This window comes from Crocodylus porosus, unplaced genomic scaffold (genome assembly GCF_001723895.1).
Source record: "Crocodylus porosus isolate Cpor-Errol unplaced genomic scaffold, CroPor_comp1, whole genome shotgun sequence".
NCBI classification, from domain to species: Eukaryota; Metazoa; Chordata; order Crocodylia; family Crocodylidae; genus Crocodylus; species Crocodylus porosus.
The window spans coordinates 27,027,171-27,046,946 of NW_017728921.1; the positions used below are offsets into that span (position 1 = coordinate 27,027,171).

General features: G+C 41.2%; 1 protein-coding gene across 1 annotated transcript in view; it reads right to left on the reverse strand.

The window, feature by feature from the left end:
• The window catches only part of MED13L (mediator complex subunit 13 like), a 418,263-nt gene that overhangs the window by 50,182 nt on the left and 348,305 nt on the right, over positions 1-19,776 (reverse strand). Inside the window, exons 14-17 of the mRNA XM_019539346.1 lie at positions 18,960-19,059; positions 12,962-13,182; positions 5,700-5,905; positions 51-997 (exon numbers count right to left, since the gene is read on the reverse strand). Coding sequence (XP_019394891.1) covers positions 51-997; positions 5,700-5,905; positions 12,962-13,182; positions 18,960-19,059 — 1,474 coding nt within the window. The remainder of the gene's footprint in view (positions 1-50; positions 998-5,699; positions 5,906-12,961; positions 13,183-18,959; positions 19,060-19,776) is intronic.

Sequence of the window (19,776 nt, forward strand, 5' to 3'; positions counted from 1 at the left end):
TTTTTTTTTCTAAATGAAAGGAAAAACAGCCCCTCTGCCAAGCACCGTACCATTGCTGTGAGGCCAAGAGTGTACAGTGGCACTTCTTACTAGAGCTTCATCCACTTTTCCACCAGTGGGGTTATCCACATACTGCCTTCCCTGCTCCAGGGCATTGAAGCATTCTATCCAGGAATCATTACTCTCTGCTTGCAGTCTGTCATAGCTCCAGTTCATACAGGGAAGTGTCTGCCGGTTATTAGAGGACATATAGTCCAAGCAGCTCAGAGAGGTGAAAGGCTGAGTGTGCTGATTTTGTAGGAGGAGGAGGAGACTCATAGGGGGTTCCTGGGTCCTCCGGCCTCCGTCTCCCACCTGAGAAAGTAAGGTGGTCTGACACATCATCAGTCTTCTCTCTGCCGCCTGGCCAATGTCTGACGTCTTGCCAAAAATATCCAATTCATCTTCAATAAAGAGCCCAGAGTTGTAGCCTAGTTTGCGGTTCATGATTGCACTAAATCCACAGGTGCAGCGGTATTGATCCTCATTAGATGAATCTGGGATGTACAACCCTACGTCTGCACCTTTAATATTCATATTACAGGCGCATATACAACAGCTGTCAAAGTTACGATCTTTGAAGATGTTTAGTACAGAGTCTGACAGAATCAGGGTAACATACAGGCTGTGGGCTTCTGGGATTGGTTGAACAGTGGCTGGCTCCACAGAATTAAGTGGTCGTGTAGTGGAAGGGGTAGAAGCTGGTGAACCTTGATCTGTGCTGTCATATTTTACAGATCCTTGCCCACTGGCAGTCCCCCCACCTCTAGGAGTCCTTGGAGTTCTGGGAGTACGTGGCGTAGGGACGGAGAAGCGGGGAGTTGCTGGGGATGGCAGTACTCCTGCCCCACTGTTGCTGGCTGGGGCAGCACTGTTTAATGTCACTGGTGTATTCATCTGGGGAGTGTTCATCTGAAGATAGTCCTGGTCTGCAAGGCTCCCAACACTAGGCACGTTGCTACAAAAAGTACAAGAGAAAACGGTTAGGGAAAAAATTAGGGGACCACATTAGGACACAAATTGTTGAGGGTTGATTTACAGAACCCTCACTTAAAGTCATTTTAATATAGAAAGAGAATGAGTATTAGAGGGGTTCACTGCAGACAGGACTTAGACACAGTAGCTCTGTAGAGACCAAGATATGGTACAGCACCTTCATGGGCTTCCTTTGATAAGTCTGTATTCAAGAGACTTTCTTTTTTCTCTCTAAACTTTCTAGGTTTCTCTTGACAGAATAATAAAAAAAGAACGTGGGGTGATCAAACCTCTAGGCCCACCCTCATAACTTCTTTTAAACATTACAAGGTAAGACCTTGTTCTGCCCTAATATTCTTAAGTGCTTATTTAGAAGAACCTGAAATTATATTTTTTGTACCTTTTTGGGGGGGGATGCAAGGGGAGAGGAAAGAAATATTGGGAGTTCTCTTTAGAAATGATTAAATACCTTTATTTTTAAAGTGTCTATAACAAATGATTATCATTGGTCCTTGTTATAAATAATTTATTTGCTGCTTGTTGGTGAAGTTTTTATTTCCCTTTGGTGGTTCACTGTTGACAATAGTGTCTCACACACAGCAAAAAGGCAACCTTTATCTGGCACTATATAGCTGACAGAAGAAAGTAACACAAGCCATTACAGACTGTAGACCCACCAAACCAAAAAGTGGTATTTCTAGGTCACCTTTTGTCATCATACTCCTTTACTTTTCACAGTTTTGCCATTATCTGACAAATTTCAGGAACCAGAACATAGTTCATACAGTCCCATAAGAGATTTCTCCTCTTTGGCATGACATTACAGCAAGGAACAGATAATGTGGTCAAAAGGCTCCATATTAAGAACAAATTCTTGAAATGTAGTCATTAAAAACAGCAAATAAAATACAAGAACATGATCAGTATCTTGAGGAAGGCCTAGAAACAAATGGATTTTTAACCTGTATTTGGTATTTTAATTTAAGCCGTATATTTCACTAGCAGCTTGAAAATAAAATAAAACAGGGTAATATGCCCTGATTCCATTATATACATATATCTGTAACTGATTTGTGCCCTGGTCTAGCAATGGAGAAGAAAAAATGAACAGAGATTTATAGAAGTTATGAATCTGAGGCACACTGAATACCTTAAACTAATGACAAAAAGTGACCTATAAAACTTGACTGGCAATCACCACTCTGGGTAGATGTCTACAGTAATAATCTTCAATCTAATTGGATTATGTGAAAAATAAAAGATTTTTTTTCAACAAACACATGAAATTAATAATCAGTTCAAGTCTGCTGAAGCAGTTACCATTACAGAAAACCCAAGAATTAAATTGCTCCCTAGGTGGTACAGAGGGTTTACAATTTCTTTTTTGCAACCCTTCTGAGAGTCCTGGAAGATGCTTTGGAGCTGGGAAGGGACTGATTTAAAGATGCATGTTACTTCCTCTGTAAATTAATTTTCACTGCAGCAGGAGACCTTTATCCTGTATTATACCTTTTAAGAGGTTTCATGTATTTAACAGTCTAAATTATTGTTATAAAGTCTAAGATCTGCAGCTGTAGATTTCTTCCGTAAAGAGTGTTAACCTATGAAAAAGTGAGTAGGTCATATAAATTTTACATATAATAGCATAACTGCACCTGCAGCACAGAACCATTACACCTTATCATGAGGAGAAGAGTAACAGTTTCAGACTGAACAGGAATAGGAAGCACAGAGCACATTATATTGTTAACTTGTTACATCGTCTATTCAGATAAAACCAGAGGATTAGAGGGCATTTATACACATGCTCCAGGAGTGAGGTGCTTTAATTAGAGTGGCTCCAAGACCTGCTTTAATTAAAGTGCCTGGAGCATCTCATGCATTAGCATCCCCATGCTGAAAAATGGTGGTGGGGACACTTTAACTAAAGCTCATGACACTGCATTAATTACCATGCTCCAGCAGAGTCAATTAAACGAGTGTGCTGTGGTACGCTGTAATTACAGTGCATCAGAGCAGCCTCACTGCAGGTGTATAGGTGCCCGAAAGACTAGATTTTACACTCAAGTCCCACATCAGTCCTCAAAGGCTGAAGTCATACTGGCTATCTGCACAGCAATGAATGCCACCTGCCAACACTGAAGTATAAGCTGATTATGCGAGAGAGATGTTTTGAGTGATATGCATTTTGAGTGTAACTTCTGTCAGCCGTAAATGATAGAACAATCCATTATTCCAGTCCATTACACAAAATGTAGGCCAAGACCATTAGCTGATTACTTGGGCATTTATATGTTGTTCTTTCCCTCTTAATTTACAATTTGCAAAAAGCATGACTTAACAACTACAAGCCCTCTCAAAATTTTGATATTTACCGTATTTTCTCACATACAACATACCCCCAAGTGAAACATGTGCCTTTTTTTTTTTGGAAGGGAGAATGTACAAAAATATTTTTTTCAAAGTCATGGCCAACTGTATGACACAGAGTAGGTACTCCTGGGAACACAGGGTCCAGAGAGAAGTGGGAATTTTCACCTGATCTGACCATGGAAAGCTATCTCTACAGCCATGAGCAAACACAAGTGCACAGCTGCAGACTGCTGCAAAAATGGCCGATCAGGTAGAAGTCTGAACCCTCACTGCACAAGGGTTCAAAAGAAGACGTTTCAAAACACAGCATCTTCTGTAACTTGTGTCTGCCCACCTGCAAACCTCCGAGCTGTTTTCAGAATTGGAGAGGCGAAAGGGAGCAGAGGGAGTTTGATCTGAGGTTTTTTCAGCCCCCACTGGTGGGGCAGGGGATGGGTGTACTGGAGCCCACCCCAAGTGGGGGAGCTCCAATTCTCACACCCCATCCTTCATCCTTAGCTGGGGAACCCCTAGAACAAGCTCCTTCTGCTTCCTCCCCCCCCCGCCCCCGCTGGCTCAAAGCCAGCAGCTAGATTCTCCTCCCCCCTGAAACCAAAAGCCAACTTCTGTTTGGTCCAGGAGATCGTTGCAACTCAGAGTGCTTCCTGCAAAACATTTTGAGTTACAGTAGGGAGCTGCACTTTTGTCTGTGCCCTCTATGTTCCCAAGAGGACTAACTCTATGTCATACAAGTCTAGGCAAAAGCAGTGGCAAGGCTGTTACTTCTTTACTGTATGTAGTTCTTTATATAAATTCCTGTGAATAAAGTTGTTGTTTCAATATCACAGACCTCTCAAAATACTTCCAACAGCTCACTTGCTGCTTTGGACACAAGCTATAGTGCTCAGCTAAATAGCTAGGGCTGTGAGAGGGTTTACACAAGACTCCATCCCTTCTGTTTTCTGAGCAAACACACACAACAGCTATTTAGGTTTGGGGGAACAGTCACATGTTCCATGTATGGTACATTTCCATGAGACTAATGAGGGAATCAGAAGCTAAAATGATCAAGTAATTAACAATCTTGTGTTCTTTGTAGGCCCAGAGCCCATGGCAACAGTTTGATTTTCTAAATCCGGAACTCCTGATATGTCAGATAATAATATTTTACATTAGTGAAATGTGGAAAAGAGTACATTTTTACATCTATCCTAGTTTTACTGAAAACTGACTTGCAACTTCAGCATTAATTTTATAGTATTAGCTCCAAATGGTGGAGCTGACGGGAACCCTTTGCTAAACAGCAGCAGGGGGAGCTCCAAGATTAAAGGAGCCATCTTGCTGTGAACTGGGCCCATGATTTAAACCAGGCCCGACTTGTAGGTGTAAGCATTCTATTGCTATTACTTACACAGCAAACAATCTTTACATTCATACACCCTTTTTTGTCTGGCTTGAAATACCTTTTTACACATTTGGCATCACATTCGGCATCTAAAAAAAATCTCCAACAGAGAGGGTAAAGTAGTAACTAATTTTGACCCATAGGCCCATAGGCAAATGTTTAAGGGTCTTTAGGTTTTAAAGGTATTTAGGTATTAGTGGGCATGTCTACACATGCATTAATGCATCATGGTTACTGCGCATTACCTTTAGTACCTGTAATAACAGGTACTAACTAAATGCACAGTAAGTGGCACTACTGTGCAGTAGCACTGGCGCATGCCTTTTAAGTGATGCTAATGAGCAATAGACTAATTCTATTGCGCATTAGTGCAATGGCACAGCTTTTGCCATGACGTGTTAATATGCAGTAGAATTAATCTACTGCGCATTAACGTCTCATGTGGACACACCCAATGACATGCCTAACTTCCTTTAAAAATCTGGATGATAGTACTGAGAGACTTGCATCATGAATCTTAATCTCTGTCTACTGAATAGCATTATTATTGTCTATTGAATGACAATATTTTTGTAAACTATATTTTCTAGAAAGTGATTAATTTTAAATCAAAAGTCATTTGTTTACTCTTTTAAAAACTATTAAGAGCTTACTTAGAAATATACTATGGCAAAAAATATGGTACTTCATGCAAATTTTCCAATAAGAAAAATTATTTCTGACTTTATAAACAATGACCGTTTTAGCAGATTTAAAACATTTTTTGTAGTTAGGTTCACCTCTAATTGTATCACGTCACCAGCATTTATTGTAATTTGGTATAAACTCAGCAGCACACGGAATAGTCATTATATGCAAATACTATTTTGCTTAAATGTTATTGTACCAAATAAGGCATTACAACATCTACTGCAGTTCTTGCACTTACTTGTAGCCATCTCTGATGAAAGTGGCTGCAGGTGGCATAGGGAGTTGTTCAATTTTAGGAGGAACAGCCCAAGATGGCCTGAAAATACAGGCATCTGGCAACTTCAGAGGTAGCAGGCACTGACTTGGCAGTATCTTCAGTGGAGCAAACATGGAGGAGCCCACAAAAGGTTGAAACGATGGAACTTTGTGCACGTATGAAAAATCCTGTAAAACCAAAGTTACCTTAGTGCTCACAGCAAGATGACAAAATAATGTTTTATATACAAATATCTATATCTCTATATGTGTGTGTGTGTGTGTTATAGCTAGACAGCTGTATAGATATAGATACACACACAAAAACGATAAACTAAAACTAATTAAACTACGTCTAAGCAGATATAATTGGATTTCCTGCCTCACAATTCAATGTCTGCAACTTTACAACACCTAGAGCCTGACCCTATCCACTTTAGACGCTTCGGGTTACATTCAGAGTTGTACATATACTTCAGAACTGCAATGAGGTCGAAAAGATAACGTTTCTGACTAAGACTGTAACTGTTTTAGGACAAGGACTCTATATTGCATGTTTGGAAAGTGAACAGTGCATTGCGGGCACTCTGATAATGCAAGTGCTAATAATGGCAAGAAGAGGAGATGCTAATCAACAGCAGAGCCCAATAGCATCAATTATACTTTTGTTTTGTTTTCAGAGAACCATAGCCAGGACACTTCAGTTACTGTTCTTCCAGCTATTCCAGGTCTCTCTGGGTACCTAGACATGTGCTTGGGGGGAGGGGTGCATTTTATCTAGCTGTCTGGGAGCTGCTCTCAATAAAACACCACAGCGGCATGTTTTTTCAGAATTCCATATTTTAAAATGGTTGCAGGGGGTGATTTAACTAAAGCTTGTTCTAATTATAGCATGTTGGAGCACGTGTACAGGTACCCTCTGGGACTGGGACTGTTTCCCTTTGTTAATAGAAAGCACATAGCATTACTGGGATGTTACTAAAATATAAATATTATTATTACTATAGCAGTAGTAGTAACAGAAGTTTTTTCTAGGAAATTCAATGTGTTAGCATAATGTCTTACCTCAATGCCAAAATTATCTCCCTAGTACCTTCTTAAAAGTTAGGAGATTAAGCCAATCAGGATTCCTACCTACAGTGCTAAATAATCAACCAAGAAATCTTCTTGCATTCTTGAGCTATGGGGAGTTTAGTCTCAAGATTCCTATTAACATGCATTAAAAGCAGGAGCTGTATATATAATGATCTGGCACAATTGTTGGAAATGTACCTGTTACTGTCGAGGCACAATAAAAGCTCTTTATACCTTTGGTACAGATAATTAACATATTTTCAGTGCAAATTATTTCTTAACATTTCCCCACTTATCACATCTTTTAGTTCATCAATTAATTTATCAAATCCTGATCTTGAAGCAGATTTCCTCCTGTTGCAAAACTAACTTGTTTTGCTCTTAGGAGAAGCATGATAGTAGTCTTCAAATACGTGTAAGAAAAATTACTGCAAAGAGTAAGATTGTAACCTGTTCTTCTCTGTGTCCACTGGGGATAGGACAAGAAATAATGAGCTTAAACTGCAGCAAGGGAGTCAAGCACTGGAACGGATTACCTGAGGAGGCTGTGGCATCTCCATTTTTGGAGGCTCTAAGAACATTTTTAGAATAGTATCTATCTGTCAGGGGTGGTTTGGGTGTAAATGATCCTGTCTTGCCCTGCCCTTGGTGAGGGGATAGGTTGATGACCGCTTGATGTTCCTTCCATCTCAATTTTCTGTTATTCTCAACAGAATGATTGTATCTTCTAATATCCAGAGTAAGAAAAAAACAAATAAAGTCTCTGACGTCTGGAAAACAACTGATTTTTCAATATTTTCATTAGGATATGTAAATAATAATCAACATTCCAGAATGCAGCTTTTAAACTTCTAAAATGTTGCAAAAAGCTCACAGAATACACTCATACAGAGACTATAATTCTATGTTGCTGTAATCAGTATGTCTCATACGAACATGACTTTGAAATTTGACCATTATTGTGAAGGCATCAAGGGTCATCGGGTTAGGAGACCAAGGCCCCTGGCAGACATTACACTTTAAAACGTGATTAGTTCATTAATCATGTCTTAAATAGTAACCCAGGCACACATTCAGAGAATTAATGGCACCACAAAAAGGGAAACCAGCCACAAAAATATTGCATAAAATATGTGTAATAGTTTTGTGGCTGTTTTCCCTTTTTGGCAGGCCATTAGCTGACTGTCAGGTACCCAGCTTCCAACTTGCCAGTGCAGAGGGATTGGCAAATAGGGCAGAATGAGGATCTGATCCCCAATCCTACATCCTGCCATGAACATGGATCAGATCCCATTATGCCTCTAAATGAACATCTGTCAGTGGTGCAAGGTGAAAGACATCTTATAACAATAAATTATAGATGTCTAGCTTGCCAGGCATTTAACGATCTTCTAAATGAGGACCCTATCAGACCTAACTTCCTAAACCAGGGACAGGCAATTACTTCGCGTGGAGGGCCACTTACTGAGTTTTGGCAAGCCATCGAGGGCTGCATAACAGGCAGTCATGGGCGGATTAATGTTGATTTTCTAAATTTTTAGGGGCTCCGCGGGCCAGATAGAATGGCCTGGCGGGCTGCATCTGGCCCATGGGCCGCATTTTGCCCACCCCTGTCCTAAATGTTCTCCTAAAGGCTAAGTACAGACAGTCAAAAAGCACGAGGCTGAATTGATTCAACCTTCACAGGTTAGTCTAAGCTGTGCAGACTGAACCAGTAAGCAAGTGAACAGACATTCACTTTTGATTCCAGAAATGCAGCCACATGCCTGCAGTAGCCCAGGCCAGAAGCCAGGGAGCACTAGAGTATGCCTCCCTGCTCAGCTGGAGTAGACAGCTTGGGCCAAGGCCCACTCTGCAAGCGGAAGGTTTGCAGGGGGATAGGAGGCAAAGCATCCTGGGATGCTGGGGGACTGTGAATTAAGTTGAATCTGGAAGGGATCTGGGACAGAAGTTCAATAAACCAATTTAACTTAAATCAGTTAAGTCTGATACTACATCCATCCAGGTTTATTGTAAACTGGTTTCAGCCATTTTGAAAGCAGTTTATGTGCACTGAACTTCTGCTGTGTTACAGATCTGAACTGGTTTTCGATCACTTATACCAGTTTGTGTGTAATTTCTGTCCCTAACTATAGAGACCTTCTCCTTCTCAGTTTAATTTCTTGACGCTTTACTTTAAATTCAGCATGCTCCTGTGCTGAGTTCAGTGCATGCCCAGAATAGGCAATGCGCTAGTTAGACTCGGCTCACCTGACATCAGTATAAATCGAGTGCTTTAGTGGGGCTTTTTGATGCTTTTATCTAATACCTGATTGAATCTCAGCTTTAGCTAAAAGCACAAAAAACCCCCGTGATGAAGAGCCCAATCTATACAGGCACTGAGGAGCCAAGTCGAAGTAATGTACTACTTCTACCAGTAAAAAATGTTTTTGTATTTAGGGGCATTTTTCTTAACATCTGCAAGCAGCCCAAGTGACTTTACCTGTTTGTAGCACTTTGATCTGTTAATTTCCAGTTCTAGCAATACAAGCTTTGGAAGTCCACAGAGACAGGGTCTACTTTCAAGTGTGTGCTGGAACATTATGTTGTAAGGCTTCCTGTTTGCATTTCCCATAGCTCTTTATTATTAAGCTAGATCAGTGGCACCCAGCCTTCTGACTTGGTGGGGTTGGTCTGTGGGTGTGGGATTCAGCACATACCCCACCCCACATGCCCAAATATGGCCACATGACAGATAAGCCCCGAGTACCTGGATCTGGCTGTGCACTGGTGTGCTGGGTCACATTATCTGGCCTGTGGGGCTTCTCACAGGTCCAAAAATGTAGCAGCAGGGAAGTGGTGATTAACACTGCCACTGTTCCCTTGCTGCCAAATTTCTGGACCTTTGGAGAGCCCCATGGATGGCTTACTTCACCTAATGCTAAGTGATGAAGAAAGCCAGTGCTCACTAAAGCTTATGCTTCTGTAGTGTAGCTAGACTATAAGGTGTAAATCTATCCTGCTTTATACACCAGTACTACAATGCCACTGCTGCCTTACACAGGTGGAGAGATCTATCTTCTCTGTGGAAGCCTAGTGCTGTGGTGGTACAATACTGTGTGTTGTGATTTATGTGCTCAGATGTGTGAGACAAAGGCCATGCAGGTTCTGCACTATTCTGAGTTCCAGCACATTGATATGTAGTCTCATTTTCTCCTCAGATCACAAAACTTGAACTCAAATGTCCCCTAAATGAACTTTCCAACTATTCCAGAAGGTATCTGTCACTATAGTCACACAGGGAGGGGGGTTGCTAAAAGTACCTGCTTGCATGAATAGATCATATTCTTCCACCATGCCAAGTACGAAGGATCACTTTCTGACCCTGAATGGTAAAAATCCCCCTGGCTATCATCTGTGGGGGCAGGGGTAAACTGAAATTCTCTGCCTAAGTGCACTGCCACTACTGATAGCTCTTTGGTGAAACTACTATGGAGATAGTTCCTATGTGACTGCCTTATGGCAATGTGGAAGTAAGAGTTGCACAAGTTATGATATCTCAACCAGTCCCCTTGATGCAATGAGGGGAATAATGCCACCAACACCGATCATCTTGAACTGGAGCTTACAAATGAATACGCTGACCTTTATGTTCAGGACTGATCTTCAACCACCCTTACTCTTTGGAAGTGGAAAGTAACCATTTTCCCCTTAGATATCAGGGACTAGTTCTACGGTTCTTACTGCCAGAAGGGAACAATCTCCTTCCTGCAACAAACTCTCGTGAGAAGGGTTCATGAAAAAGGAGGGGGAAGATGGGCTGTGAGTGGGTTCATAACTAGGATACCTACCATAACTAGGACCCAATAATAAAAGTCTCCAGCTAAAGCATGGGATTTAGGATGTACCCCAGATGTGAATGTGCATGTGGATGATTACTCAAAGGAGAACCAAACATTTATTATATATCCTTTTTCATAGATTAGCACAGGGGTGGCCAAACTGCAGCATGTATGCCACAAGTGGCACAGGCATTTACAGTGTGTGTGGTATGTGGCAGATCAGGGAGGGGACAAGCAGCACAGTGTCAGGTAGAGCAGGAAGCAGAAAGCACAGCAGCAGATGGGGTAGGGAGCATAGAGCAGGCAGTAGAAAGCAGAACAGCAGATTGAGCAGGGGAAGGGGATTGTAGTGGCACTCAGGGAGGGTGAAGGATAATTTGTGGCATGCCTCCCAGAAAGCTTGGCCCACACTGGATTAGCACATGGCAGATTCATTTGCCCATCACAGATATCAATCACCTAAAATGAATGTAAAATCACTACTGATAAAATCTGCAGATTGACAGAAAGATGGCCCCAGTAGCCTGGTATGCTGAGCCCATTCTAACTAATTAATTTTAGTGAAAGGTAATATACCTAGAAAGAAAGAATGAAGCCTATACCCACAGAATGGAGAGCTCTTGTCTGGAAAGGAGCAACTGAAAAAGTTTTAGGGGTTAGAGCAGACAAGTCACCATAAACTCTCATTGTGATTTTGCGGCAGAATGAACAAATCTGACCACTGGATATAGGAACAGGAAAGATGGTGCATAGGGGATGATTTTACTTTTATATGCGGTGCTGATGAACCTGCTACCAGAATACTGTCTCTAGTTTAGATGGCCACATTTTAAGAAAGTTTTGAAAAATTGGAGAAGATGCAAAAGAGAGCTACAGAAGCTGAGGACTGGAAAAAAAAATCTTACAGTGACAGACTAAACAAGCACACCTGGTTTAGCTCAGTGGTGATCGCGCTTTTGGTCTCATGGGCCAGATGAATGGTACAGGGCTGCTCTACGGGTCAGATCAAGCCCTGTGTGCCTAGATCAGGGCCCAAGGCCCAGTATTGCCTCCATGCACTGGGACTGGACCCTGCGGCTGCCCTCCCTGCCAGGACTAGGCCCTGGGGGCTAGCACCACCTTCGCTGTCCCTTCATGTTGGGATCAGGTACCTGATCCAGTGTGCGGGGCCTAGGGCTCCGCACAAATCCATGGGGAGTCCCATGGGCCAGATGACATAGTGCTGGCAGGCCAGGTCTAGCCTGTGGGCTCAGGGTTGAACACCCCTGACTTAGCTTGTTGTAAAGAGAAGAGGTGACCTGGTCATGGCATATAAATATCATCAAAGGCAGGGGTGGGCAAAATGTGGCTTGTGGGCTGGATGCGGCCCGCCAGGCCATTCTATCTGGCCCATGGGGCCCCTAAAAAATTTAGAAAATTAGTATTTATCTGCCCCTGGCTGCCTGTCATACAGCCCTCAATGGCTTGCCAAAACTCAGTAAGCGGCCCTCTGCCCAAAATAATTACTCAGGGGCAAAGGGCTTTCTAATTTGGCAGTAAAAAGCATAAGAACAACCTGTGACTGGAGGTTAAAGACATACAAATTCACATGAGAAATACAGCACAATTTTAGAGTACTGACATAATTAACCAATGGATCAAATTACCACAGAAAGTGGATGTTTCACACTAAGAAACTTTTCTCAAAGACACACATCAGCCATATAAACACATAGGAACACTACAGGAGTAACTGGGTGAACTTCTATGGCTTGTGTGATACAGGTCATATCAGAATATCTAATAGTCTTGTCTGACCTTAAAATCTTTTTAAAAAAAATCAAAGCACAAGAAGCAGCATTGAGATTTTCTCTCTCATAATACTCTGTCAATGATTTTGAACCCTAGCCAGTAGGATGACCTCTAGATACAAGTGTTCTTCCTTCTTGGTCCTCTCTAGACAATGCCATACAGCCCAGTGATATATACTGCAGAAAAATCTCTGGCAAACAAGTATGTGCCAATTAGTGACAACACTGACAGTGTTTGTTGAAGTATGAGCTGACATCCACTAGATACTAACCGAAAAAACAAACTCTTTTCACATAGGCACCAAGCAGCTATCAGAACCTCAAATCTATAAATAAATTATATAACTATTTATATAGTTATAAGGTTAAGCAACAAACTGAAAACTTCTTTCATAAAATGGGAATTTTACCCACTGAAAGGTTACTACTTTGTATAAATTAATTTCAAATCTGTTAGAGCAGTCTTCCAGGCATCTCTACAGCACCTTACTGCAAGTTTTTTTTCTTAAAGAAAAACACACATATAGACAGGGTTATAAAAGTAATAGTAAGTGTATTACCTTTATTTCTTCAGGTTTTGGGCTACCTAATCCATCTTCCACCTCCATTTTAAACTCTGTTAACTGTGTCTGAACCATGTTGACCATGGGACTTTCCATCATCCCCAAAGCTGTCACTGTTTCTGAACTTATTCCATCTTTATAATTCATTACAGGGGAGAAAGCAGGGTGTTGTTCCAAGGATGGGGGTGTTGGAAACATCCGTTGCAGATCTGCCACAGCTAAACATCACAAAATAAGATTCTGTTAATTATGAAAAATAAACTCTTCATAATCCTCTTCAGAAAGAGACCGAATCCAGCTCAGCTTTGGTTTTTTATTTTGTTAGTTAAAACCAAGGGAAAAGACTGCAGTTCCATGGCTGCTTTCACACTAATGTAAATCTAGACTAATTTAATTGAGTTCAGTTGGAACAGAGTAAATTTCCGTGGATATTTTCAAGATTACTGCCCAACTGAAAAAACACATTTGAAGATATGCAGTATTTAATCACAATAACAACGATTTCTTTTTAATGAGATGAAAGAACCACAATGGGGTTCAACCCCAGTTATTGTTAACTGAGTGGATCTAAAATAGATGTCTTTCTTTCTGAAGATCTGTGACACAAAATCCTAAAACAAAGACTGGCTACACTTCTGACGGAGAGAGCCAAAATGCTGCACTGACTTACAGCCAAAGGAACTTTATTTTGGCCCATTCTGTCAACCCTTGGAAGATATACTGAAATGCTATTGCTAGCACCAACACAGAACTGCCTTGATTAGAAATCCTGCCTCCAGGCACCTAAAAAAATAACAGGCAAGTCCCAGAGGATGCTGCAAAATATGCATTTTACAGCTGAGCCACCAAGGCATGGAAAAATTATCCAGGATTTAATTATCTCTACATAAATTAACATACTGTAACCATCAATCTTTTATTCTGCATTAATTTTAAAGAAAAAATGCTGAAATAATTAGGTATGTTGTATGAACTCAAATTCAAATCAGCACGGACATACTACATTTTTCCCCCAATTACCTTCTTTCCTTTTTGTGCTACAATGGATTTGCTTTGCTTCAAATTCAGGATAGATTCTTTCCCACCCTTATTTTAAGAAAAGAGGAGTCCGTTTGACATAAGGTTTTACTTTGATAAATTCATTGTTAAAAAAACTTACTGCCCTCACAAAAACATGCACTCAAGCAAGACATACAAAAAACTAGAACCCTTGGTTCCAAAATGATACCTTTTATTAGACCAACTGGAAAATGGCGAGAAAACTGTCCTTTTCTGCAAGTTTTTGGGATCAAAGTCCCTTCGTCAGGCTCTGGGAAAAGTGTAGATGATACATTTTGGAACCAAGAGTTCTACTTTTTGAATGTCTTTTTGTCTCAGATCAACACAGCAACCCTGCACTCAAGCAATGTTTCTGACACTCCTAAGTGCATGATTCTATCTGCACCCCTATTATATTTTTTTAAATTTCTACTTTATAACTATTTTGGACTTTGTGCAGTCCAAAGATAGTAGTTATGTTTAAATTAACATGGGTATAAAGGACAGCTCGTTGGGAATTTTGTGACTGAAGTTTTCTCCATAAGAATATACTGATGTGGGACTCTGTTGGAACGCACCAGATTTCACAACATTTAACTGAGAAGAAAGGAAAGAAATGAGAAAGAGGGAGACACCCTCCTATTGAGGGACTGATTGAGGACTGATTGAGGAACCTGAATCTCTTCAGCCTCTGCAAGGGAAGGCTAAGAGGTGATTTTGTGGCCGTCTACAAACTCACTGGGGGAGACAGCAGGAAATAGGGGATACAAAGTTTACCAGGACGCCCATCGGGGTAACTAGAAACAATGGCCACAAACTGAAGGAGAGCAAATTTAGACTGGACATGAGGAAAAAATTGTTTACAGTGAGGGTTGCCAAAATATGGAATACACTTCCAAGGGAGGTGGTAATGTCCCCTTCCTTGGAGGTATTTAAGAGGAGATTGGACAAACACCTGGTTGGGGTCATCTGACCCCAGCACTCTTTCCTGCCTGGGGAGGGGGTCAGACTTGATGATCTAATAGGTCCCTTCCAACCCTAAAAATCTATTAAATCTATGAAAAACCTAGAATAGTCAAAAGCCCATGATCAAGGCACTGTGCGATGCAGGATCCCCAAATTTAAGGCCATGATTCATAGAAGGCAACTGAACGCAGGCCTTCCACGCTGGACTGGAATGGCCTAACGGGTGTTAAGTGGGGGTATAGTCTGGTACACCAAGTATATAATTATGTACACTAGTGGTGTCAAATACATCTGGCCCTGCCCGCTGGGACAAGTGGCATGGGCTTGTCCATGGGCCAAATGAACAGCATAGAGCCAGCCCCACAGGCTGGACTGGGCCCACAGACACCTCTCCTTCCCTCCATCCCACTCCCTCTCCCACCCACGTCAGATTCAACATCTTCTTTGGCAGGTCCAGGACTACACTGCATGCAGTGCCTGCTCCAGGCAGTCTGGGATGCGTACCACACACAGTGCTCACTCCAGCCAGTCCAAGACCCATACTGTACGTGGCACCAGGCCCAAACCAGCTGGAGCAAGCACCACATGCAGTTTGTATCCTGGAACCACCTAAAGCAGGTACCACATACAGCCTTGTATGGGTGCCACATGCAGCACACATTTCAGAGCAGAAGCCATGTGCAGCATGTGTCCTGGGCCCTGCATGTAGGCTGGTTTCACTCATGCCAGGTGTGGTGAATGGGTCAGCAAAACCTAGGACCAGCACCAAGGACTAGATGATGGGGCTCTATGGCTCAGAACAGACATTCAAAAAGCCTGAGCCTGAATTACAGATACATAGATATTAGGGCTGGAAGGGACCTTGGAAGATGATCAAGTCCAGCCCCCTGCCCCAGGGGCAGGAAGTCAGCAGGGATCATTGCAGGTTAGATTAAGCTCCAAAGCTTGAACCAATCTGAAGGTGGATAGACATTATCTTTTCATTCTAGAAATGCAGGCACATGCCTGCAGTGGCTCAGGCTAAAAGCTGGGGGATGCTAGAGCGGCTCTCTCTTCCCTTTCACAGTGCTGAGCTGATGGGGTGTGGCCAGGCCCCGGCAGGAGGCTCTGGTTAGGGAGGGGTTCCGCAACCCTCCTGACCAGCAAGAGAGTCAGTAGGGAATTGATACCAGAGCACTGAGTTACACAGGGAATTGTTAGCATTTGTCATCCCATCAAACAAAACAAAGCCTCTCTCATTAGTTCAAGCTCTTCTTCCACAACTTTTTCAAAGGAAGGTACATTACCAGATACCTGTTGTTTAGCTCCAAAGATCAGCCCTAAGCCAACATGTACTGTCTGCCTTTGTTCTGTTTCTCACAGCATGGACCATAGCCGGTATGTGGTATGCTAGCTAATGCTGAGAGGTGTCTATGTAAGGCAAAGGGGAGGGGGGAATCATGTACATGTAGTTTCTACTAGAGCTGCAGCCAGGGAGAAGAGGGGAGGGGCCAGCCCAGCTCTCTGGAGCAGAGAGCCCCTGCCCATCCCAGAGAGCATGCCAGGATGCTGGGGGACTCTGATTTAACTTAAATCAGGAAGGGGTCTGGGACAGACATTGTGTAAACCACTTTGACCCAAAGCAATTAAGTCTGATACTACATCAACCAGATGCATCTCAAACTTGTTTCAGCCATTTTTAAACTGGTTTATGTGCATTGAACATCTGTTCTGTTACAGGTTTAAACCAGTTTCTGATCTCTTAAACTACTTTATTTGTAATGTCTGTCCCTAGCCTATGACTTGGATCCAGCCCACTGGATCCAAGCTGTGACGCTTCTGATTTATACAAAGTGGAACAACTCTAAAAGGAAACTGACAGGCTAACCCCAAAATAGCTAATATCCTGGTAGCTACAGAACTCATCAAGTATATGAAAGACTGAGGTTAAAATCTTTTGTCTGAATTTGGTCAAGGGATTTATACCTGGTCTCCTATACCTGGGGACAGTACCCTAACCACTGATTATCAGAATACTCTCTTCTTTTCTTCCCTCTCCAACAAACAGGTTCAAAAGGATCCAATTTTTCCTAATATGGAATGGAAAAAATGTGAACTTCAAAAAAAAAAATTGTAAGATGGGAAAACAATGTCCTGCCCGGCTCTAATGCTAACTGAAATCATTCCATGAGGTTGATCTGCAACGTTGTGCTCTTCAAGAAGCAGGAAAAAAAGGAGTTGCTTATGAGCAGTGCTAAAATGACTAAGTCAGCAGGCCTTTACTATGGTGTGTCATTCATTTTAGTTTCTCACAGATGTTGTCATGTTTCAGCAGCTAGTGTCAAAGCATGATGGAGAGTAGATGAAGAGAAGAAAATGCAAATATATCTAGTTAGTTTATTCCAAACTGACCTGTGTTATGCCAGGGGTATATGACCTGTGTTATGCCATGCTGGTTTAAGGCCATAGGCAGACAAGGTTATTTGGGTAAACTTGATATCTTTTACTAGACCAACTAAAATAGTTGGAAAAATTCTTCTTTGCTTCGAAGGTTGTTTGTACCCAAAAGCTTTTGAAGAATAATTTTTCCAACTATTTCCCTACAGAATCTTGTCTGCCTGTATTATGCCATACACCTATACCTTTGAGTTCCATTTTACAAAATTCTGCAGTGCAGATTTATAAAAAAAAAGAAAAAGAAAAATGCTTAATTAAAAAAAAGCTAAAGAAACTGGCTGGCCACCATTATTCATTTTCATATGTGTCATACTTGAGAAAGCTTTGCATATTTTAGAAAGCTATGGATCTACTAAAGCTGTCAAAATCCAATCTCTCTACACTTCATACTTCTACATTTGAGTAAATCAGGACTACTTTTATGGATCCATAAAACTCTCTGACTCATCCCTGTGACACCATGGTTTTTCCCCTCAATTTGTTCTCATTACAAGCTGAAGTTAATGAGCAGACATTAACAAATGATTTACAAAGAAATTTGACTTCTGCTTAGAGTAGCCACACAGTCAAACTAGTTTTTTCTGTCTTCTGAGCCAAAGAATGTCATTCACAATTTGGATTCTTAGTATTGCACCAAAAGTTATTCCCCCCCACCTCATGCACACACACAAATAATAATTAAAAAGAAACGACATCTACATGAATGATGGACAGAAACACCCATAGACTTCAGTGTAAAACCTACTGTTCCCTGTAGTAGCTGGAACAATCTTCATGAAAAAAAATATTGTGATTTTAATATCTATATTAAGTTCTCAGTACACTAAGCCCCAATCTTAAGTTGTTACACATCCATAAGCTTCTACTGATTTCATGTGCAAAACTGAGTTCTTATCAAAGAGTACTAAAGGCAGAGTTATCTGAGCTGAACAAGAAGCATATCTCCTATTGTGAATGTCTCTTTAAAATTTACAGTGCACTTTCAACTAGAAGCCACCACTTCAATTACATTAAGTATTCCATGCCCAGATTTAAACTGAGGGTGGCTTCAGAATTAAGTCATCTTACATTAAATATAATTACTTTCCAGCTAGACCTCACCGTAATAGTTGGGGGGGGGGGGGGAGCGGGAAGTCTCAGCTCTAAATTCTGGATGGTTACTAAATTTAGCATGATTCTGTTTTAAAAATAATGACACGGTAATGGTGCAACTCCTAATTAAGGATAAACAATACAATGAGGACACTGGGTTAGCTTCCACATAGAGGTATGTAACAACTTCCTTCTGTGTTTCTAATCAAAGGTGGAAATATCAAGCTAATGGCATCTTGGATCGTGGGAGATAAATTTTAAAAATATTTACCTGCTGCCATTCAAACTTTCCTCTGGGGCAATTGATTAAAATTCTGTTGCCTTCATTTAAGGGTAGCCTCCAGTAAGTACAGAAACAATGGCACATACTGGGTCTTACCCCTAGGACTAACATGACAAAAAATAGGGATATAGTGTACTTAGGAAGATATATTAGCTCTGAACAAAACTGCGCACAACATACTTGGTGGGTAAGGTACTGCTGTTCTCCCATCCTTCCCCAAAGGGCGTTCCTCAGTCCCCACTGCAGGCATTTTTGATGATCGCAGAGCTGGTGATACAGCCTAAATACCAGACATTCATGAAATGCATTGAAAAAAGAACAAAGACATCAGAATCTAATAAGGTATTAAGATTTCTGAAACCACATTAGCATTAGTTGAAGGATTTTATTATCTTCCATTCTGTATTGTTTTATTAAGTACTTATTTTTATGCAATTGGATTTTATTTTTATCTTTCTTTCAACTTTAATAGGTAAGTCACATATCTCAAGCTTTAGGTGTCTAACATAAAATGATCACATACAATTAACTTGGTATTAACAAGACTATTCTATTTGCTTCTCTATTTGAACATGTCAGTAAAACCCTGAGAATAAAGTTCTCTAATGAGCGCGTGCTACCTCTGTTGTAGCAGAGTACAGAATACTAGAGCATACACGAAGGACATGGGCCACAGACCACAGGGCACAGGCTAAGAGATAACAGAAATCTTTAAGACAGGTTAAAATTCAGATTTGGACCACCCAAGTCAGATATTAAGAGAAATGGCACTAATATGGAATTTAACAGCAAAGTCCTCTATAATTGGTTGGTTCAATAGCCACTGTAGCTGAAGTGAAATGGGTGAGAGACCTTGTAATTTTCTCATATAATGGTAAAAAAAAAGGGGAATTCAACACTGATTAGAGTTCACTTTGCAGTCACTTGCAGAAAGATGGCTGACAGCAGTTAAAATAAATGTAACTCATTTCTGCTTGTTCTCCAGCTTTTCAGTTCC